We start from the raw sequence: 24,961 nt of genomic DNA, 5'->3' as shown, positions 1-24,961 counted from the left end.
GAAATAATAAGAGGCTACCAATTATAGCATTAATTCGAAATTAGCATGAATTAATTCTTACTATAATTAATTGCAATTTATTCCACTAAAAACTGCAATTGAACTCCTCAATTTGAATTTCGAAAATTCAATAACACTTATTTTAACTCCCCATCTTAAGATCTCAAATACCAGTTAATTAAATCACTGAAAATTTAATTTAATCAATTAATTAAATCCTTTACAATTCCGCTTAAACTATTTCACGTGGCGGATACAAAATCCACCGGCTGGGTTTTCACATGAAAACTTATAAGCTTACATAAAGGGGTATCATCAAACTCAAAACCGAGTCATCGATTCTATCAACTAATTATTATTTCACAAATGTTATTCGTTATTGTCCAATCTATTAGGCTAACTCTGAATAGAGTCGTATCTTTTGATAAATCAAAACAATAAACAAATTACATTTATCATAAAAATTATATTAAGATTAGGAGTATAAGCTCATTTAATGAATTAGAGAAAATGTTTTATGTATATTTTAAGTACAAAAACATCTTTCTCTACTTGGTCCGTTCAATATACACTAAGTATACTAGCACAAGAAGTCGGAGTGAAACCACTCTCATAATCAAGACAAATTATACTATAATCTTGTGCTACAATCATCAAGATATTTTGTCCAATAATATCTTTGATTGTGAATATAGTTTATTAATTATGAGAATCGACAATTTAATCTTCTGTGCATGAGCTAAGACTCCATACACTAAATTGTCTACTACATAACTAAAAGGACACACATGTAACAAATGATCTATTTAAAATAGTACTTTATTGAGTTGAATAAATTAAGTAAACAATTGTTCCATAAAGAGTAAAATAAAATACTATGTCTAAACCGCATGGTTAATAGTATATCTCAACAATCTCCCACTTAGACTCATAACCATGCGCCTACTACTCTAACACCCATTTCTTCTACATGCTTGTCAAAAATCTTCTATGTCAAGCTCTTTGTAAACGAGTCTGCCAAGTTGTCCTTTGACGCAATCTTCAATACTCTTGCATCATCTCTCTGAGTTATGTCCCGAATTAAGTGATATTTATGCTCAATATGCTTACTCCTTTTATGGCTTCTTGGTTCCTTCGAGTTCGCAACTGCACCACTATTGTCACAATAAAGTATAATCGGTGCTTGAACCGAAGGAACCACATTAAGCTCTTTCAGAAAATTCCTGAGCCAAACAACCTCTTTAGCTGCCTCAGATGCAGCCACATATTCGGCTTCCATGGTGGAATCAGCAACACATGATTGTTTGATGCTCCTCCAACTTATGACTCCACCTCGTAAGGTAAAAATATATCCTGAGGTAGATTTTCTAGAGTCTCTATCTGATTGGAAATCTGAATCAGTATAGCCAGTGGGTGCAAGATCACTTGAGTGATATACTAACATATAATCCCTAGTCTTTTCAAGTACTTGATTATATGCTTAACGACAGTCTAGTGTTCTCGTACAGGGTTAGACTGAAATCTACTAACCATGCCAACAGCAAAACAGATATCAGGTTTAGTACATAGCATAGCATACATGAGACTCCCTACAGCAGAAGCATAAGGGACCTCCTTCATCTTTTCTATCTCATCAGTCGTTTTTTGGGGACTGATCTTTCGACAGAGAGATTCCATGTCTAAAAGGGAGAAACCCTTTCTTGGAATCTTGCATGCTAAACCTGGTGAGAATAGTATCAATATAAAGTGCTTGGGACAAGCCTAATATCATTTGCTTGCGATCTCGCATAAGCTTGATCCCAAGGATATGTATTGTCTGTCCCAAGTCTTTCATTTCGAAATGTGAGGACAACCATTCCTTTAGTGAATTCAACATGCTCACAATATTTCCTATGAGCAAAATATCTTCTACGTACAAAACCAAAAATGTAACTTTATCTCCATTCCATTTCTTATAGACACAAGACTCATTTTCACATTTATTAAAACCGAAGGTTTTAATCGATGTATCAAAACAAGTGTTCCATGCTCTAGAAGCTTGTTTCAATCCATAAATGAATTTCTTTAATTTACACAACATGTGCTTATTGCCACTTTTTATGAAACCAACTGGTTGTGCTATATAGATGCACTCATCAAGACTTCTATTTAGAAAAGCCGTCTTGACATCCATTTTTCAGATCTCATAATCGTAATGAGCAGCAATGGATAAGAGAATCCTAATGGATTTAAGCATGGCTATTGGCGAAATAGTTTCCTCATAATCGATCCCTTCTTTTTGAGTAAACCCTTTTGCAACAAGCCTAGCTTTAAAAGTTTGCACTTTTCCATCCACTCCTTTTTTTTCTTATTGATCCATCTAGAACCAATGGGTTTGACTCCAGTAGGTGGTTCTACAAGATCCCATACATGATTGGAGTACATGGACTCCATTTTAGATTTTATAGCATCAACCCATTTATCAGTATCTGTATCCTGTAGTCGTAACTAATAGGTTCTGTATTACGCTCTTTAGGGATTCTATCATAAGATTCTCCCAAGAGCGCAAACCGTAGAGGTTTTCTAATAATTCTCCCACTACGACTAGTCACTACAGGTGGAGGCTGATTTTGTTGTTGAATCACAACATCATTTTCTGGAACTGAAGCCTCAATGTTATCCTCCACACCTTGTGGTGCTGAGATATCATTAACTTCTTCATGGAATGCAGGTTGTAAAACAATTTCAACAATCTGAGGTTGCTCAACATTACTCCCACTACTTTGGGGAAGTGAGATGTCAGGCAATTGCTCTTGTGCAATCTGCTGCCTATTGACATTTCTCTCACTATGATAATGCAGTGGTATGTCAATATTGGCTTCCGGGATACGTTCTAGAGATGAGTCTTGAGTTACTCCATTATTTAATTCCTGTAAAACTAGTTTACTTCTAGGAATATGGTTCGTTAAATAGTCCTCTTCTAAAAATCTGGCATTTGTCGTAACAATTATCTTATTTTCTTTGGGACAATAAAACAAACCGCCTTTAATTCCTTTTGGATATCCAATAAAAATGCATACTTCTGTCTTTGATTCCAATTTATCCACTTTCCCTTTCAGCACATGTGCTGGACAACCCCAAACCCGAATGTGCCGTAATCTTGGCTTGCGCCCAGTCCACAATTCTACTGGAGTTGAAGGTACTGACTTTGAAGCAACCAAATTTAGAATGTAATTTGCTGTTTCTAAAGCATATCCCCAAAACGAAGAAGGCAAATCAGAATAACTTAACATTGATCTAGCCATTTCCATAAGGGTCATATTTCTTCTTTCTGGCACACCATTTTATTGTGGTATTCCTGGGGCAAATAATTGAGATGTAATTCCACTATCTGATAAGTATTTTATGAATTCTGCAGAAAGGTATTCACCACCATGATCAGATTGCAATGTTTTGATATATTTATCATGCCGTTTCTCCGTTTCCATCTTAAATTTTTTTGAATTTCTCAAAGCATTCAGACTTACGTCGTAACAGATAAATGTATCCATATTTCAAGTAATCATCTGTGAAAGTCACAAAATACTCAAAACCACCTCTTAGTTGTATATTCATAGGACCACATAAATCAAAGTGAATTAATTCTAGCTTATCACTGGCTCTATTTCCTTTTGAGGGAAAATGTCTCTTGGTCATTTTACCTTCTAAACAGGATTCGCATGTTGGTAGTGACTCCACTTTCAATGAACTCAAAGGTGCATAAGAGACCAATCTCGAAATCCTATTTAGATTTATATGACCTAGACGTAAGTGCCACAAATAAGTTTGACTCAATTCAGAAATACGTTTTCTTTTATGTGGCAGATTAATGTTTTTTAATTCTTTTGGTTGTTGTAGCACATGAGGAGATATATCAACAATAAAAAGGTCATGTACTCTAGCAACAATATAGATAAAACGTTTATTAAACTTAATAACAGCAGAGTTATTAGCAAAATAAATATTATAACCAGCATCCATTATTTTCGAAACCGAAATCAAATTCCTTCTAATAGAAGGTACATAGAGAACAACTTTTAAAACTAAAACTCTATCACTACTAAACGAAATTCTAATATCTCATAATGCTAAAGCTGGTCCTGGCTTGACATTGGCTTGAAAAACTCAAACTCCATTCTCACTTAGCCGACGCGTTTCCTGAAACCCCTGCAAAGTAGTGCAGATATGATTAGTGGCTCCCGAATCTACACACCAAAATATGGTAGAAATAGTCACTAAACAAGTTTCAACAACATTTAAATTTGAATTGCCTTACTTATTCAACTTTGCCAGATAGGCAGGGCATTGCTTCTTGTGATGCCCAGGTTGCTTGCAATGATAGCACTTGCCTTTGGGCTCTTTCAAACCAACCGCACCACTAGGTGCCAAAACCTTTTGAGCTTACTTCTTTTTCTTATTGCCTTTCGACTTAGAAACCGAAGCTTTCTCAACATTGAGTGCCACAACTAGAGCTTGTTGTTTGATAATAGATTCTGCTGCTTACAACTCATTCAACAGTTTCACTAGTGACAAATTCATTTTGTTCATATTATAGTTCAAGAGAAATTGTTGAAAACTATAAGGCAAAGTCTGCAGGATCATCTCAACTTGAGACTCCTTATCAATCACAGCTCCAAGGACCTCCAGTTCATTCAGAAGACTCATCATCTTCAGAACATGGTCTCTGACCGATAATCCTTCAGCCATCTAAAGGGCTTTCATGGCTATCTGCTTAGCTGCACGATTTTTCTCACAAAACATCTCTTTGAGACTTTCGAGCATATCATAAGCAGACCCCATAAACTAATGATGATGTTGTAAAACATTCGCCATAGAGGCAAGAATGTAACATCGCACCATCTCATCAGCCTTTACCCATTTGTCATAGGCCTTAACCTGATCGTCAGTAGCATTTTCAGGTTTTTCTGGGCACTCCTCAGTGATTACAAATTTGTAACCTTCGGCAGTTAGGACAATATCAAGGTTCCTTTTCCAGTCAACATAATTCGGTCCTTCTAGCTTGTTTTGATTCAAAATTGGGGTAGGTGGATTGAATGAAGACATGATTAATCTGAGAGATATTCACATTAAATAGATCATTAATTATGTATCTAGAATAATTAAATTCAAAACAACACATTACACATATAATCATGCTCATTGAACAATTAGATTCGTTAGGGAAACTTAACTATTCATGCAAAATATATAAGTGATATAAGATATTAACCCCATAAATTTAAACATGACCAACTCAGATAGAGAGTAAGCTATTAATTTAAGATAGGTAAATATCACTTTTATAAACTCTAGTTTCATTGAATCAACATCCAACTCAGTTGGAGAGTTAATACAAGCAATCAAATAACTAGAGGCAAAACTACAGTAATCACCTATAATGAATTTATCCGACGAGGAAGAAGACCTATGTCAATATATAAATTCATTATATTACTGTAAAACATGATTGAAAATAATGAAAATTGAACCCTACCATCACAAATTTCTTTTTAAAAAAAATTCTTTTATTAATTTTTTTTCCAGAAAATAGAAAAATGGCCAAAAACCCATCTAAACGACCCTGAATGCTCACAATTCTAAAATCATGACCTATTTGTAGAATTCTGTTTTTGGCATTTTTAAGGAGTTTTTATTATTTTGACTTGTTTAAATCACATAATATACTGATGTATGTTAAAACATGATTTCAGAACTTAAATAATATTTTTTTTATTATTTAATAAAAACGTGTTCAAACAGGATTGTAAAAAACAGTTTGTTTTTCACCGTTCAAAAATGCCACTATTCATAATTCCATTTATTAATCTAAAATTTCAGAACTAATATCATATAAAACATTCAAGTTTTTATTAATATAACACTGTGATTATGGACAAAATGCAACTAAAACAGATTAATAGTATTATTCACTGTTTATATATATATATATATATATATATATATATATATATACACACACACACAAAATTAATCAAAAATTACAGAATTAATCCATAATTACAGAATTAATAGAATTTAAAAACAGTCACGTTTTAAAAAACATAAATTGCTATTCATCAAAAGCGTAATTACACAGACTGTCATCAAATATAACACCACAGTTTATGCGTGTATATTAATTCATCATTATAGAATTAAAATACTAATAAATATAATCACGTTTTTAACATAGAATAATAACACGTTTTAATATTACTCTATTCATGTTGTATTACATTATCTAGTTAGATGTAAGACGGCGTCTGATACCAATTGTTAGAACATGCGCAGCGGAAGCAAGCATACAAACCAGGCATCAAATACATGTAAACTAGACAATGCTATAATCATAAGATTAGAAGCACTAACCTCTTGAAATCATTGCACAAATCTTCTACACAGCAAGAATCATGGGTTGTAGTCTCCTACTATATGCCTAGTAAAACTTTGGATGATTTTTCTTTTGAGCGGGCAAGACCAATACAACTCTAAAAAGTGAGTTATTGAGTGAAATTAATCTTCCTTTAATAGACTTATTTTTGGCCGAAATTATGCTCCAAAAATGTGTAGGATTCTGCTTTTACAAGTAGAATCCTACTCCAGCTCTACTAGATGACTTTTTTCCCAAGTCACTTTTTACCCAAATTTTCTCCAAGTTTTTACTAGGTATAGCATGGACCACAGAAATAATAAGAGGCTACCAATTATAGCATTAATTCGAAATTAGCATGAATTAATTCTTACTATAATTAATTGCAATTTATTCCACTAAAAACTGCAATTGAACTCCTCAATTTGAATTTCGAAAATTCAATAACACTTATTTTAACTCCCCATCTTAAGATCTCAAATACCAGTTAATTAAATCACTGAAAATTTAATTTAATCAATTAATTAAATCCTTTACAATTCCGCTTAAACTATTTCATGTGGCGGATACAAAATCCACCGGCTGGATTTTTCACATGAAAACTTATAAGCTTACATAAAGGGGTATCATCAAGCTCAAAACCGAGTCATCGATTCTATCAACTAATTATTATTTCACAAATGTTATTCGTTATTGTCCAATCTATTAGGCATACACTAACTCTGAATAGAGTTGTACCTTTTGATAAATCAAAACAATAAACAAATTACATTGATCATAATAATAATATCAAGATTAGGAGTATAAGCTTATTTAATGAATTAGAGAAAATATATATATATTCAGTACAAAAATATCTTTCTTTACTTGGTTCGTTCAATATACACTAAGTATACTAGCACAAGAAGTCGGAGTAAAACCACTCCCATAATCAAGACAAATTATACTATAATCTTATGCTACAATCATTAAGATATTTTGTCCAATAATATCTTTGATTGTGAACATAATTTATTAATTATGAGAACCGATAATTTAATCTTCTGTGCATGAGCTAAGATTCCATAGACTAAATTGTCTACTACATAACTAAAAGAACACACATATAACAAATGATCTATTTAAAATAGTACTTTATTGAATTGAATAAATTAAATAAATAATTATTCCATAAAGAGTGAAATAAAATACTATGTCTAAACCGCATGTTTAATAGTATATCCCAACACTAGGAGGTTCACATGTTCAAGCCGTGAAAACAAGGTATTATAGAAATATAGGGTAAGGCTGCGTACAATAGACCTTGTATGAAAACGTTATACCGATCTTTTTCTATTATTTAATTAATGAAATTCCAATAAATAATGGATATATATGTCCATAGCAGTAGAGTTGTCAATAGGCCCGGCCCACATGGGCTTTAGCAATTGACGGACTGGGCTAGTCCACCATTTTGATGGGCCTTATAATGGTCAGCCCACCCCAGCCCTATGTGGGTCGCGAGCCCCCACGGGCTGACCCATCATTTTTAAAAATATAATTTTATATTTTTTCTTTAAGTTCTGACCTAAAAAAATAATTATATAAAAGTTAAAAAATATCTTTTTGGAAAAAATTCGCAAAACTTAATAATTTTTTATATTGTTCCAATATATCACAATAAATACTAAATAAAAAGTAAAAGACAGGACTATATTTCATTCACTAAAAGTCAAAACTTAAAACAAACTATTCAAGAGAACGTTCATGATGCTTATGAGATATCCAACACATCATCTTCATCAAACATATTTGAATCCGCTTGTGACAAGGTTGTCTTAACATCTTCACTTTCATCTATAATTCATATGCAATATTAATTAGTTAAATATTAAAAATAATTAAATTTTAAAAATTAATAATATTTAAATTCACATACAAAATATTACCAGTTTGAGTTCGAAAAAACATGTGCAGCCAATTTCAAGTAGTAACAAGTTTGGACATTTTCATAATAAATGCAACTTCAGTACTTTGTAAGAGCACGCCACAAATGCTAAATCTTGATTACGATGGTACAATGGTAATAAGAATGCTAAGTACATCACGCACCATCATTGAAAGTTCGGGATATTTTCTAGAATGATCCTTTCAATACATGACAACATCATCTCTTGAAACTTCTCAAGATCAAGTTTTGGTTCCTCTTAGTAAAGATCCAATTCTGACTTTCCATCTCTAATGGCACTACACTTTTTATTTTTTATATATTTTAAATAAATATTTTATTAGGCCCACGGGCCTGGCCGGGCCAGCCTCAGCCAAGCCTCACGGGCCACGGGCTTACTCGGGAGGGGCATTTGCATCTATACCCATTTTTTGTGTCACGTTTTAACTTGTGCCCGCTTTGCAAAAAAAATTGCAAGCGTACCCGCTTTTTCGCATAACTTCAGCATACGGGACTGAAGTAGCAAAGGCAATCACGCAAAACTTCAGCATTCTAGTAGCCGGGCCTGAAGTTCAGCTCTAGAGCTGAAGTTTTTGTTTAGTAACTGGCGAACTTCAGCTCTAGAGCTGAAGTTTTTGTTTTTATAACTGGCGAAGTTTTTGTTTTGTAACTGGGGAACTTCAGCTCTAGAGCTGAAGTTTTTGTTTATTTATTCATTCGTGTTTGTATGAAACTGTAGTTATTAGACCATCAGTCTCCTTCTATTCACGTGAAACTGTAGTTATCATGTTTTAATAACATACATATAACCTATCGTTCATGTTGTTTATGGTAGTAACTAAAAAGGATGTAACAACATCTCCATCAAATCACAGGTTTCTTGATATTTATATAAAGAATAAAATTATTGCTGCATCGTAAATGATCAGAACCATTAGTTGCAATGAATACATGTGAAAATGAAGCTAATTGTACAAAACATAGCTCTACTTTCTTTTTTTACCCTTTCCCTTCCCAGATAAAGCTGTGAGTTGATGAGTTCTGTTGCAATGTTGTGTGTATATATATATATTTGCCACAAACAAGAAAGTCAACTAACACGTGATAGGAAGTGACGAAGAAAGCAAATTGGTTGTTTCAGATGTATAGGTTAGCGTGAAAATTTATAGGACTCACTAGAAAAATAAAAAGAAGCAGATAGGGATGAACCTTACTTCTGGAAAAAGAAAAGATAAAACTTTGAGGAGAAGGAGGAGGAGAAAGGGGGCTGAAATTGTTTAAAAAGGGGATTTTTCCTAACTATACCATATATGAAACCTTATTACCCTAAATGTGCATAGTTTATTAATTACCCGCCCAATCCACACTTTAACTACAATTTATATACCATTCGACTATTAGGCATTAAAAGAGCAGAATATTCCCTAAAAACGCGCTAAAATTAAGGAGAGAATCTTGGTGTTAATTGATTCTACATTAAATTCAATTTTTAAAAAGGGAAAGGAGATTTCTCATCTGCGTATTTTTTCTCCAGAACTACAATTCAAATTCTCGAAAAAAAAAGAACGAACAATTCAAATTTTCGAGTTTCAACAACTCAAAGTTGAAAAAATCTGTTCTTCCATATATTTTCCACCATTGATAGCCATTAAAAAGCTTTGAATTCAAATTTGAGTTTTCAAAAATCATTATTTGTTTGGATTGTGTGTTGTTGTAAATAATTCGGAATATGTTTAGGAGTTTATATCTCAATTTTGAGGGGTTTTGGTGAAGATTAGACTTGGTTTTAACTGAATTTCAGATTGAAACTCGAAGAAGAAGAAGAAGACATATTTCCAAAAATTGTAGCTAAATTGTAGAATTGTAGATCAATTGTAGATAAATTGTAGATTGGGAAGACTAAAACTTCTAAATCTTCTACAATTATGTCGAAAATGCCAATTATGCTACAATTGAAATGAGAATTGAGATATTAAAATTCAATGTATCCAGTTTGTAGATATCTACAAATTTCTACAAAAAATCTACAAATCAGTTTACGTATGTATAAAGCAGTATTGTTTTAAAGGGTATCTATAAAATTACTACATTTATAGTACAATTACAATACAATCTATGTTGAAAAAAATGTTGACTACAAAATTTTCTCTTTATCTACAAAATTTCTACAAATAAACTACAAATCAATTTTTCCAGGATTGATGAAGAACAAAACAGCAGAAGATGCAGAAGATGGGCCACCGGAGTTGCTCTTTATTCATGGTGGCCATACAAGTAAAATTTCTGACTTCTCATGGAACCCATGTGAAGACTGGGTCGTCGCTAGTGTTGCTGAAGATAATATACTACAAATCTGGCAGATGACGAAAAACATCTACCACGATGAAGATGATATACTCAATGGGTCTCATCTCTGTATTTTTTGAGAAGAAGAAGGAATGGAGAAGAGAAAGAAATGGGAGGGGAAAACGAATATGGTCAGATCTTAGGAATTAAGGGGAGAGAGAAACGTGTGATATATGGATACTTTTAATTAAGGAGTAAAAACTGCCCATTAATTATACCCTTAATTAAGTATGGTATATGATTGGTAATTTGGCATACGAGTTTGTAATTAAATCAAACCTTAAACATTGAGGGTAATAAGGTTTCATATATGGTATAGATAGGTAAAAATCCCTTTAAAAAGTGGGTACAAGTTAAAAATTTTTAAAAAATAGGTATAGGTTAAATGGAGGTGACCAAATAAGGCGCCCATACAATTTTTACTACTCAGGCCGGGGCTTAAAAGCCTTATTTTTAAACGGGCTCCAAAAATTCTAGCACAGTCCTACTAAATTATGAGCTGGCCCAACAGGCCAAGCCCATATTGACCGCTATACATAGCAGCCTTTTGACTAAAAGTTCAAACTTGGTAGTCTAAAATTGTTAGTTAATTGGCTATTCAAGCGACCTAATTTGACGTCCGGTAAATCAAATTGGCTGCTATGTTTGATTTGGCTGGCTCCTAAAATAAAATAGAATACACGTCGGCTGTTGCTAACGTCGACAACGCCCCTATGGACCAAAGAGCCCTTTATTTTAATCAGCTCGGAATACTGAACGGATCTACTTTATATATGCAAATCAAAAGGATGCGTTTTTTCAGTTGACTTGAAACTTGTGCCACTTTTCACACCCTACCACTTTCCTTTAGGGGTATTTGTGGTCCAAAACATAGGCGGCAGGAATATTTTTGGCACCAAAAACAAACGGAGAACATTTTTGAGCTATTTTGAATAGTTCAAGCCCTTTTTCGCTTTTCACACCCTGCCACTTTTATCAACTTCAGTTAAGAGGGCAGTACAATTTCTTTCGAGAACTTCGTTAAGAAACGATAAGAAAATTGGCTGGCTGCATGTTATTCTTTCATATTCCTTCCTAATTAAACAAACTTGGTAAACAATTTTTCCTTTTGGTAAATGGCATGACATTTGGAATCCTTTAACTACCTTTGCTGTCTCTTATACTCCAATGTTAAATTTCTGCTAGAGAATGCATTCTTTTTTAATGGACTCACGTGACGTGAATTCTAATTAATCATGTCAATAAGTAACGATAACTAATAATGGACTCACATGACTCAAATTCCAATTAATCAGCACATGTTTTCTACATCTCCTCTGAATTTGAGACACGTGGAAATCAAAATACTCTTAGTATGTGATTCTGTGTTCAAAAGGGTATCTGCAGTATCAAGTGTCCTTACCGGGAAATATGACATTAACATCAATCAATTTTTGATCCAGACTAGAATATGGAATTTTCATATGGGAATTGGATTTCGTAAATCACGGCTTTTGCTACTATTAAGGCCCTTCTGTTGCTGCTTTTGAGCGTCCAGATACTATTTCCACAGTTTGAAATAATAATTCAGATCACGTTCAGATTGGATCTCCAAATTAAAGTACAGCGCAAACTCCATTCTCGGAAATCTGTCTACATTTATCGTGTTCACATTTCACAAACAGAAACAAGCAGATGGAGACAACCAGAATAAAGCATGATTCTTGTCATGGGCTGCTTTCCAGACACGCCCCATGACCCCTTGGCCGCCCCCATGGCGGCCTAGTAAGCCTTACAATGTCTAGCGCCATGGTCGGCCCCGTGGTCTTGGCTGCGCCAAGTGACAAGCGTGCATGCGCCTCTGTCGCCCCACCGATGCCTCTCGTCAGCGCCCAAGGGCTGGCCAATAACAACAGCGCCGCGCTCCCTGACAGTGCCGCGCGCGCAAATCCTGATGTCTCGCCAGCGCCCAGCTGCAGGCCCATTCCAGCAGCGCCTCGCGCACAGACCCTGATGCCTAGCACCAGCGCCCAGCCTCAGGCCAGCACATCAAGTGTCGGCGCGCCCACAGCAACGCGCGCGCAGACCCTGATCCGCAAGACAAAGTTGCTGTCATCGGACTTAGTTTTACCTTGTAATAATCTAAGTCATTTTCATTGTAATCATAGGCTAGTTTTCATCATTTTCATTTCAGTGTGCTTCTACAGCTTTATTAGGACTAGTCATGTAATGTTGGTTTATTTTTTTTAAGCATTATTAAGGGGGACCAAACAATCAAACATTTCAAGCAAGCATTTTCTGGTGTCTCTCCCCCTCGACACCGCATCTTTGTAATCAGCATTTTCATTCATCAATAAAATCATCATCATCATTCAAAACCCAATTCTCTCTCAGCTTCTGCAATTGCTCATGACATTGGTTTTCCCGCACGACACTGACAATCTAGTCTAGCGTGCGGAGGGGACCTCATTGGCGGATAGAAACCGCACTGACATCGGTTGCTTAGCCTTACGTTGCCCTTCCAAAGAACATCAGGAAGGCGTTGCATAACAGTTGGTATCAGAGCCAGGCTCGACATCGGACGAGGGAACACATTTGCCATCATCACCATTTCTGACCATGGTGAATCATGGGGAGCGTCTAGCATCCCTAGAAGAGACGGTTGACCGATTACGACCCATCGTGGATACGGTGCCTGATCAAAACAACAACCTAGTGCAAAGGTTGGACGACCTGGACCGCCGAATGCGGCAGGCGGAAAATGACATTGCAAACATCAGTCGTGACTCCGACGAGGACCGACAAACGGCAGCCATCGAAACTGCCAATATTCATGGCAAATTTGAGGACCTCCAACAGGAGCGTGCCGACGATTTAGCCCATCAGCAACATGAGGCAGACAGACTAACTGCCATGCAGCAAACCATAAACGACTTGACAGACAAGCTCAACGTTGTCAATGCTGCCTTACAGAGCCTACTTCGAGAAGGCAACCATCACATCAGGGGTGCAGCAGACCTCACCCCCATTCCACAAAAGCTTAAGATACCGGAGCCAAAGCCCTACGACGGATCCTGGGATGCTAAAGAAGTGGAAAACTTCATCTTCGACATCGAACAATACTTCGATGCCGTGGGTCATTTGGAAGAATCCAAAAAGGTAGCGACTGCTGCCATGTATCTTCAGGGCGATGCCAAACTTTGGTGGCGGGTCAAATACGAAGCCATCAAGGCCGGTGAAGATACTCTCCAGACATGGGATGAATTGAAGGTAGCCATACGCCTGCAGTTCTTCCCCCAAAATGTGGAATACAATGCAAGGAGAAAGCTACGGGACCTCCGCCACACCAAATCAGTGCGGGAGTACGTGCGCGAATTCTCTGCACTCATGCTAAACATACGCGACATGGGGGACAAAGACAAACTCTTCGCATTCATAGAAGGTTTGAAACCTCATACCCGTATGGAACTACAGCGACAACGGGTAGACACTCTGTCCAAGGCCATTCAAGCTACAGAATGCCTTGGCGATTATCATTTGGGAACTCAGAACGACAGGCCCCAGCCGTCTGTCCGAGGGGATTCAATGGGAACCATCCCAGCAATGGTGGCCCAAGCAAAAGTGGGGGAGATCGGAGTGCATCCAAAACTAAGACTCCTCCCTCCAACAAAAACAGTGCTGCATCTATCAACAACAATCAAGGGAGAAAGCCTCCCTCAGAATGTCGTCATTGCTGCGGGGCACATTGGAACAATGAATGCCCAAACATCAAGGTCAATGCCCATCAGACTGTCGAGGATGAGACAGATATATTAGATACATCCGAAGACGACCAGGTAGGTGCCTTCAATGCAATTGTTGGCTCTATCCCACATGCCTTAGCGGGGACCAGTGCATGTCCTCCTAAGAAAACATCAGTCCCGATCACCAAGAAAGGGAAAGAAAAGATGGACGACAGACCTCCTAAACAAGCGAGGACCCTAATGTTCGTCGAATTGAAAGTGAACGGCAAGCCCCTTCACGCATTGATAGACTCGGGTACCACCCACAACTACTTGTCATCAACGCAAGTAGAGCGTCTAGGTCTTGTTGTACAAAAGAGCAAGGGCCGCGTCAAGGCTATCAACTCACCACCCCAGACATTGGGTGGAACAACTACAAATGTCCCAGTGAAACTTGGCCCATACAAAGGAAGCATCGACCTGCGCATCGCAATCATAGATGACTTCGATATCATAGTGGGTTTGGAGTTAATGAGGCAAACCAACACCATACCGGTACCATATGCCAACATGCTCCTGATGATGGGAGAAAAAGGGGCCAAGCCCTGCCCCATACCATGTTTTCCCATAAAGATGGCCGCTGAAAACATCTCGGCCATGCAGTTGGAGAAGGTAGTCGACAGACATGAACCCCTGGTTCCGGCTACCCTTCGCAGCAACAATCAACCATCATGTCATCGGCCTCAAAAAACTGGTGACGCTCCTCATCGTGTGAAGACTTGTCAGCCATGCCACAAGGACAAGTCAGATCACTCATCACAGATGAGACCCTCGCAGCCATTACATGTCCCTCAGAGACCATGGGAGAGTGTTTCCCTCAGATTCATCACGGGATTGCCCCAAGTCGGTAATCTTGCATCCATCATGGTTGTCATAGATCAATTTTCAAACTATGCAACCTTCATAGCAGCCCCGCAAAATGCATCAGCAGAAGATACAGCTCGACTCTTCTTCTCGCACATTGTCAAACATTGGGGCCTGCCCAAAGACATTGTTAGTAGGCGCGACTCACGCTTCACTAGCAACTTTTGGACCCATCTCTTCAGGTGCTTTGGGTCAACATTGAGTCACAACTCAGACATCCATCCACCATCGGATGGCCAGACAGACCGGTTCGATGACATGCTGGAGGAATATCTCCGCAACTTCGCAACCGGATCACAGAAGCATTGGGTGAAGCTCCTGGATGCTGCTCAACTGTGTTTCAATTCTCAAAAGAGCCATCATACAAACAAAAGCCCTTTTGAAATTGTTACCGGACAACAACCGCTTCTCCCGCAAACGGTGAATGCCTCAACCATGCCGAAATCTCCTCGAGCTGCCAACTTCTCGAGCGAATGGGAGCGCAACATGGGGATAGTGAGGAGCTATCTCGTCAGAGCCCAAGAGCGGGCAAAAAGGTTCACCGAACAAAAGCTTTGCTTTGCCCAACATCAACCAGGGGACAAAGTAATGCTATGCATCCCAAAGCGGTACTTGTTTGCAGAAAGGACCCATGACCCTCGCCTGCAACAAAAATACATCGGGCCCCTGCCCATTGAAAAACGCATTGGGAAGTCCACATACCAGGTAAAAACTCCATCCTGGTGGAAGATCCATCCAGTCTTCCATGTCAGCCGCATGAAATCATTGCGTCGCCACAACATCAAGCTCACAGAACAGAGGGGCGCAGACCTCCCATCCAACCACCATTAGAAACATCATCATCATCATCATCATAAGGCTCCGAGGACGGCGCCAACTCAGGTGAGGGAGAATGTCATGGGCTGCTTTCCAGACACGCCCAATGACCCCTTGGCCGCCCCCATGGCGGCCTAGTAAGCCTCAATGCCTAGCGCCATGGTCGGCCCCGTGGTCTTGGCTGCGCCAAGTGACAAGCGCGCATACGCCTCTGTCGCCCCACCGATGCCTCTCGCCAGCGCCCAAGGGCTGGCCAATGACAACAGCGCCGCGCTTCCTGACAATGCCGCACGCGCAGATCCTAATGCCTCGCCAGCGCCCAGCTGCAGGCCCATTCTAGCAGCGCCTCGCGCACAGACCCTGATGCCTAGCACCAGCGCCCAGCCTCAGGCCAGCACATCAAGTGTCGCACGCGCCCACAGCAACGCGCGCGCAGACCCTGACCCGCAAGACAAAGTTGCTGCCATCGGACTTAGTTTTACCTTGTAATAATCTAAGTCCTTTTCATTGTAATCATAGGCTAGTTTTCATCATTTTCATTTCAGTGTGCTTCTACAGCTTTATTAGGACTAGTCATGTAATGTTGGTTTATTTTTTTAAGCATTATTAAGGGGGACCAAACAATCAAACATTTCAAGCAAGCATTTTCTGGTGTCTCTCCCCTCGACACCGCATCTTTGTAATCAACATTTTCATTCATCAATAAAATCATCATCATCATTCAAAACCCAATTCTCTCTCAGCTTCCGCAATTGCTCATGACATTGGTTTTCCCGCACGGCACTGACAATCTAGTCTAGCGTGCGGAGGGGATCTCATTGGCGGACAACAACCGCACTGACATCGGTTGCTTAGCCTTACATTGCCCTTCCAAAGAACATCAGGAAGGCGTTGCGTAACATTCTTGATCCAAGGCAGAGACTATTTGCTTGAGATGGGAATCTCCTTACTCCTTTGCCTTGTTTTTTTATTTATGGCTTTTAATGTTGCTCAAACTGTCCTTGAAAATACAAAAAACTTCTACTGTAGTACAATGTGAACCTAACAATAGAACTTTTTAAATGTCAGAACTAATGAGAGGAATTAAGTTATATTCACTGCTTCCTCCGGTTCACAATAAGTGACCAGTTTCCTTTTAGCATGCCAATTAAGAAAATGCTAAATCCTATACAAAAATACTTAGTATGACTAAACTACCCTTATTAATTATTGGTCACATAGTTATAGTGAGGAGTGAGAAAACTTTTTAGGGATATGCACATAAGGGTAAAAGAGTAAAAATAAATTGAATTTTTTCTTGATTACCTAACTGGACATTTATTTTGAACCAAAAAGAAAAAGTAAACTGGTCACTTATTGTGAACCCGGGGGAGTAACAGTTATTCCCTCTGGTCCACAATAAGTGATCATTTTACCTTTGGCACATCCATTAAGGAAATAGAACTCCTTCAGAAAAAAGATGTTTTCACTAAATTCACCTTAATTAATTATTACCTTGACACATTGGAATATGTAAATAAGGGCAAATTTAGGAAAAATAAAATTAATTCCTACTTGATTATGTAAATGGACACTTATTTTAGACCAAAATAAAAAGGTAAAATGGTCACTTATTATGAACCAGAGTAAGAGCCCGTTTGGATGTGTTTTTTTTAAGTGACTTTTAAGCATAAGCTAATAAGCTAGGAATTTTAGCTTTTGGCTTATTTTGTCATTTTAACTCAAAAACAAATGCTTAAAAGCACTTTTTTTACTTTATCCAAACACTACAAAATAACTTAAAAACTATTTTGACTTAAAAGCACTTAAAATAAGTCAAATCCAAACGGGCTCTAAGTATTACACTATCAATATAGTTTCACTTGTGATAATAGGTGAATTGTCATTTTTATTAGTTTATAGTACGTGGAACTTGAACTCTTAACGAAAAATAAACGAAGGCGATACTTTATTGATGGAAGAAAACAGTCGGTTACAGTCGCCGGCCAGAAAGTTTTGGACTTGCAATCCTTCGGCCATTCATCTTGGTGGATGTGTTTCTTAGAGATAGTAAATAATTGCGTACGTGGTGAACACACTTCACCGAAAAATTATAGTATTGCGTATATGGTAAACTATTACTTATTATTAATTAAAAAAATAGACATTACACACCTTTGCATAGCAAACTAACAATTTTCGAACACCTTTTTTTAATTTTCTACTTTCGCTTAGTCTTTCACTTTTTATTCTCTCATTATTGTATGAATAGATATTTGGGATGAGAATATTAATTCGTTGAATATCGTCCACTTTAAGTACTCCGTGCTATCCACTTTTTGCTTTTTCCTTTTTATATAACAATCAATATATCAAAACCAAAACCCGTGATCGTAAACTGAGCCCCATAACATGGAAATGCACAACAAGTATTAAAATAAAGTAGGAACACTGTATCCTTTATAAGAAAGTGCAAAGGACCTTTTCCACACCATTCATCCCAAATCCTTTTAGCCCCATCATTTGGATATGGATTCCTCTGCTCTTTCATTGCTACATTGTCCTAATTCCCATAGCCTTGCATCTATTCGCATTTCCTTTTTCTACTTCATTTTAATAACATCCACTTTAATATGCTCAGCAACAGGAACACGAGACCTCGCCAGAAAATCAGAAACAAATACTTCTGAGTTCATTACGAACTCTTGTGGTACGACATTGTACTCCAAATTGTGTATTGAAACACTTTCACCTTACTCAAATTCCATCCAAACAAACCCTAAAGAATTGGCTAATGCAGCATTAACAGTGAGCCTAAAAGGGGCTAAATCAACAACAAATAAAATTTCAAAAATGTCCAAAGAGCAGGACTTGGGTCTAGCTGAAACACATGCCTTAACAGACTGTGTGGAAAACATGGAGGATTCTGTAGTTGAACTTCAGAAATCTTTGTTAGAGATGAAGAATTTGAATGGGCCTGATTTTGAAGAGAAAATGGGGAATGTAATGACTTGGGTAAGTGCTGCTTTGACAGATGAAGATACTTGTATGGATGGGTTTGAAGGAAATGGTAACATGAATGAGAAAGTTAGGGCCACTATTAGAAATTACATTGTTAATGTTGCCCAGTTAACTAGTAATGCTTTAGCTCTTACCAAAAATCTTTCATCCTCTTAGCTGATTCACCTGTGTAATTTATTCTGCTGTTTCTTTTTTCCATCTCCCATTTTGGAAAAGAAACAGGGTTCTATTGTTTTCTCTCTGTAATTTTCGCTTTCAAAATGTAGGAAAAAATAATTCATGTGACATTTCTCTTATAATGGGTAAAATTAACTTAAAGGTTTCCTGGTTTCAAAATTCATAGTAACAGGGGTGACCAAATAAATGTTAATAAAATTATGAGAGCCTTCACCAGCATTATCTGTCCACAGTCAATGTTTTCAGTCAATGGCTTATGTAGAATTTTTCCTAACCAGTATTGAAAAGTTATTTAGATAAGTAAACAAATGACCATTCAGCATTAACATGACATAATTGATGACCATCAAATTTCGTTGCGGAAAATTGTGATTTTGAGGTTTAAAAGGATCTTCTTATTACATCATAGTCATTCGAATGATATGTTTGAATTGTTAATCTTTTCTCACTATTAGTTTTTACGGAACTTAAATCAACTCATTCATTTTTGTCGATGTTGTTTCGACTCATTGACCCTTTTTTCCGGAGTTAATTAGATAAATTTTTAGATATCAAACTTGTTCTTTGAAGCTTGGAATATGCTTTAGAAAATATCTCTGAGTTAAAATTTTGAGGTGAATTATAATTAAAATTTCAATTTGGATAAACTCGACATAATTTCATAGAACTCATCGCACGAAGGAAAATAATGGATATCCTTAAAAAATATCCAACTGAAAAGAAAAAGAAAGGAAGGAAAAGAAAAGAGTAGCAAGAGAACTTACAATGATTTTGTGGTGTGATTGATAAGTACTCATTCATCCTTAAACAGAAGTTTTGATTTTGACCATGAGTATGGAGTCGCCCCTACTAGGGAGCACTTAATTTACCCCCTAAAGTGAAACTTCCCAACGCGAATCTATTGTGACTTGAGGAAGAAGAAGATAGAGAATACAGAGATGATAGAGAGATAGAGAGAGGATGAAATGATTTTATTAAAGTGTAAAATCTAAAATACACGATACACAATAGCCCCTTTATACTTAGCTAATACTAACCTCTAAACTAACAACTAACTGATCACTTGTAATCACTTTTAACTAACTTATTAAATAATTACTAATTTACCCTTATATCATTTAACACTCCCCCTCAAGTTAGGTGGTGTAAAGATATCAAAAACACCTAACATGAAACTCAAATATGCATGCTGAACTTTACTCAATTCTTTTATGAGCAAATCTGCAGGTCGATCATTGGTAAGTATATACTTTGTATAGACTAGTCCTTGTTGGAATTTTTTCTCTTATGAAGTGACAATCGATTTCTATATGCTTGGTTCTCTCGTGATAGAATAGATTGGGAGCTATTTGAATGGATGCTTCGCTATCAATGAAAATGTCTACTGGTAGTTTAACTTCCACATCAATTTCTTTCAACATTCCCAGTAGCCATGTCAATTCTGCCACTATTGCAGCTAATCTTCTTTAGAACTTCTTGATATAGTAGTTTGCTTTTTGGACTTCCAACATACTAGAGAATTGCCCACTTTGATCAAAAAACCTATAACAGATCTCCTAGTGACGAGGCAAGCTGCCCCGTCTGCATCACAATATGCTGTGACAGTGTTGATGTATTGACTTAATAGCAGGATACCTTGTCCTGGATTGTTCTTAACATATTTTATAATTCTTAAGGAAGCTTCCATATGAGACTTCTTTGGTTGCTGAAGGAATTGACTTAGAGTTTGAACTTCATAAGCTATATCTGGTCGAGTAACAGCTAGGTACAAGAGTTTACCTATTAACCTTTGATAGCTGTCTGATCAATTGTAGGATCTTCTACTGATCTGTCATCCTTTAAAATGTGCTCATCATACTGTTTAGTTGTGAGCTTAACATTAGTATCAATTGGCAGAGGTGGACCCAGGATTTGAGCACGACGGGGACACCACTGTACACTAATCACTAATGATAAAATTCGGGGTGCAACTCTTTGAAAACTTAATGATTATGATGACTTATCATCTAAGTATAACCAAAAAAAAGTTTTAAAGAAAAAGAAAACACCAGAAAGAGAGAGAGAGAGAGAGAGAGAGAGAGAGAGAGAGAGTTCTTCGTAAAATGGGTACTATGTGAATGGAGGATGTTTGATTAAGCATGTTTCACACTTCAACATTTTTAGTTTTTTAATAAAAAAGAGGTTAGTGATCAAAAGAACGTTCAAACTTTAAATTATCAAAAACTTAATAAAGAAATCAAGATTAAGGGTATGCTAATAGTCAAAAAACTGAAGAAGAGTCTCAAGCTCTTAGTTGTTATTGCCAAGTCAAAGTCAAAGTGATTGTTGAAGAAGGTTGTTGCAGAAGGATTTGTATTTTTCTATTTGTGGAGCGATAATTTTAAAATTGAGGCTTTTAATTTTAATGGAGGAATTTGAAAAATAAAAAGATTAATTAAGTTGACTATTACATATTAGTACTAAACTATAACTGAATTCAAAAGGAAGAAGATAAAAGTGAAAAGTAAAGCAATTTGCTATTAAGTATAAATTACTTTGTATTCATTCTAAGAACTAAAATAAAAGGGAGGAGAAAAAGCTAAGAACTAAAATAAAAGGGAGGAGAAAAAGCTGAAGAGGGTTTCGAACGTACATCTTCCAGAAAAGCAGGGACTTTAAATCCCCACAGCAACCACTTCTCCTATAAGCCTTTTTGTGCTTGGGGGCACAAGTAAAATATTTAAGGGGTCCCATATATATATATATATATATATATACATACATATATATATATATATATATATATATATATATATATATATATATACAGAGTTTTTTCTGAGGCTAACGGGGTCCCGTGACCCCTCAACCTACAATATAGGTCCGCCTCTGTCAATTTGTGTTGTTGACGTATATATATATATATATACAGAGTTTTTTCTGAAGCTAACGGGGTCCCGTGACCCCTCAACCTACAATGTAGGTCCGCCTCTGTCAATTTGTGTTGTTGACGGTTCAGCTGCAGTTAATCCAACTTCTGCTATAAATGTCACACCTCCTTTTTCCGCCCCCGTGAGGGGTGAAGGAGTTTTTTTCCAATTAAAAGACAATCGAAACGGGATTTGTTTGTTTATTTCAGAGTCGCCATTTGGGAGATTTAGGGTGTCCCAAGTCACCAATTTTAATCCCGAATCGAGGAAAAGAATGACTCTGTATTACAGTCTGCGAACCAGAAATCCGGATAAGGAATTCTGTTAACCCGGGAGAAGGTGTTAGGCATTCCCGAGTTCCGTGGTTCTAGCACGGTCGCTCAACTGTTATATTCGGCTTGATTATCTGATATAATACATATTATAAACTTATGTGCAAATTTTATCCCTTAGCCGCTTTTATTATTTTTATTTATTGTTATTATTTTATGGAGAATTGCAACATTGTGAAAACGTATTTCAAACCACGTCACAATCAATGCACCCGTGGTTATCGACACCTTTTGACTCCGTTGAGATTTGGATTTGGGTTACATAAATGCACACCCATATTTAAGAAAATAATTTGTTAAAGATGCGCCTAGAGCGACTAGCGTATTGTTGATTTGGGAAAGGCCGTAAAATTTCACTAGACGGCCAACTCCGATGTTCTAAATAATTAATACATACATTTGTGAGGGCCCAGCAATCTATACATTTTATTAGGCGAGGCTCATCTCATTTATTTTAAATGGACAAATCTTAAAGCGACTACATTTTTCTATTAAAATTAGTCTCTAAAATAAAGAAAGAAAATCCTAATTAATTACGAGCTTTTTTATTTTATTTAAGAAAGCATGGCATACTAATTGCTAGATTAATACAAATATTGATGAAAAGGAATTTTACTAAAAATTCAAAATTATAAATAAAAATAAAAATTCGACAACTAATATTCAAAAGAATCAAATATAGCTAGATTAAAACTCGCATTGTTATATAAAAAAAAATTATTGAGATTAATTATTCACAACCATTTGAAACTAGATTTAACCATAATTACTAAAGCTTATTAGAAAGTTTGTTAGACTTAAACGTTCTTCTAATCTTGCTTGAACTCAAATCACGCCTTAATGCTTAATTTACGAAATTTAATTTAAATTCATGCCTTAGCTAAATTTAGCTACTTGTTCATGATTAACCTACTGTTGATAATCTTGAAACCTTCATAACTAGTGAATTAACCCGTTTTGCCAAATCGATTCATTAAAGACTAACTTATGTTATTTTCTCTTATTCCAATTATTATTTAGTAATACATGAAATAGCCTAAATACAATCAATAAAAGGACCAAAGAAAAAGCGAAATTAAAACTTCAAAATTTCATTCTTCATATGTATTCATGCTTCCACATTATTAGCTTGCGATAGCTAGTATTTCAGTCGTCTACCTGATATTGGAAGCAAAAGAAAAGGGAGATCAGCGGAAATTCAGTAGCATACAACAACAGCAACCCCAGCAACCAGTAACAACCGGCAACGAGAAACCAGTGACAGATTTTAAAATCAAGATAAAAATCCAGAAACACCGACAACAATCAACGGACAGAAGCCAAAGGAATCTTTTCAGATTTGAAAGACTAATTAATGTTCAACCCTTAATTTCTGAATCCGTATATCAGAATATTTAAATTGTATATCAGGTGTATACTACTCTCTCTTTTAATTTCCAGAATGCTTTTATTTGTATTTCTTGGAAGTCTTAAGATTTTCGAAATTTTTCTCTCTTAAATATTCAACTCCTTTTTTCTCTCTCTCTCTATCTTCTCTTTTTTCTCTCTCTTCTTCTCTTTCTCTTTTCTGTCTGTTTTTTCTCTGTCCCTCAAAAATCTGATCAAGTCCCCTATTTATTACCATATTTCAGCATTTTTAAACATAAAACCCACTATCTTCCCACTCATCCCCTTTTAATCCCACTACCTAATGTTTTGTCCCCCACTACATTAAACAAATATATCAACCCCACCCCATTACATCTTGTCCCCCATGCTTAACATAAAAAATTACATTATTCCCCACTAATTTATGTCTTGTCCCCCATTATATTAAACAATTGTTCAAATGTTTAATTCCAAAAATACCCCTCCGACCTTACTGAAATTACCAATTTACCCCTGAACGTACTGCAAATTACCAAACTACCCCCATCAGCTATAACCAATTCACCTAATCAATTTCAACCAAAATACAGCAAATATGACCAATTTCTAAACAATTTTCAACAACAAATTCAAACTAAATGATGAACAACAAAGAAACAACTAAAATTATTTTGATTGAACAATATTTTTTAACAACAAACAAACCTACTTTTAGATTCAATCAACAACAACAACAAACAAGTATATTCAGATTTCTAAATTCAATAATCATTTGAACTTAAAATTAAATCTAACAACATTACAACCAACAATTTCTATATTAAAACTAAACAAGATCATGAAACAAACTGAAGAAATAATCAAAAATGATAATCAACAAACAAGAAGATCAAACTTATACTAATTTCGGATTCAAGAACAATCAAACAAAGTATGGACATAAATGAAAAGATTCAACAACAATAACAAGCAAGTTTTATTCAAATTCGAATTAAACTCGAATTAAGCTTAAACAAAACAAATAAACATATTCAAATCACTAAACTTCAAATAATCAATTGATCTTTTTAAAT

General features: G+C 36.3%; 3 protein-coding genes across 3 annotated transcripts; 1 reads left to right on the top strand and 2 right to left on the bottom strand.

Annotated features, from left to right (window-relative positions):
• Positions 1 to 2,441: 2,441 nt before the first annotated feature.
• Positions 2,442 to 3,284, bottom strand: LOC138887930 (uncharacterized). Its single transcript, XM_070169722.1, has one exon. The coding sequence runs from the start codon at positions 3,282 to 3,284 to the stop codon at positions 2,442 to 2,444; it is 843 nt and encodes a 280-aa protein (XP_070025823.1).
• Positions 3,285 to 4,725: 1,441 nt separating this feature from the next.
• On the bottom strand, positions 4,726 to 5,082 carry LOC104228423 (uncharacterized). Its single transcript, XM_070169721.1, has 2 exons — positions 4,876 to 5,082; positions 4,726 to 4,821 (listed from the first exon to the last, which is right to left on the bottom strand). Exons 1-2 carry the CDS (start codon positions 5,080 to 5,082, stop codon positions 4,726 to 4,728), a joined length of 303 nt encoding a protein of 100 aa, XP_070025822.1.
• Positions 5,083 to 18,532: 13,450 nt separating this feature from the next.
• Positions 18,533 to 19,387, top strand: LOC104228415 (21 kDa protein-like). Its single transcript, XM_009780882.2, has one exon. It carries the CDS (start codon positions 18,611 to 18,613, stop codon positions 19,256 to 19,258), a length of 648 nt encoding a protein of 215 aa, XP_009779184.1. The 5' UTR covers positions 18,533 to 18,610; the 3' UTR covers positions 19,259 to 19,387.
• The last annotated feature ends 5,574 nt before the right edge of the window (positions 19,388 to 24,961 follow it).

Source organism: Nicotiana sylvestris, chromosome 3, assembly GCF_000393655.2.
Source record: "Nicotiana sylvestris chromosome 3, ASM39365v2, whole genome shotgun sequence".
In the NCBI taxonomy this organism is placed as follows: domain Eukaryota; kingdom Viridiplantae; phylum Streptophyta; class Magnoliopsida; order Solanales; family Solanaceae; genus Nicotiana; species Nicotiana sylvestris.
The sequence above is the reverse complement of the archived record's forward strand: the minus strand, read 5'-3'. Positions and strand labels throughout refer to the sequence as shown.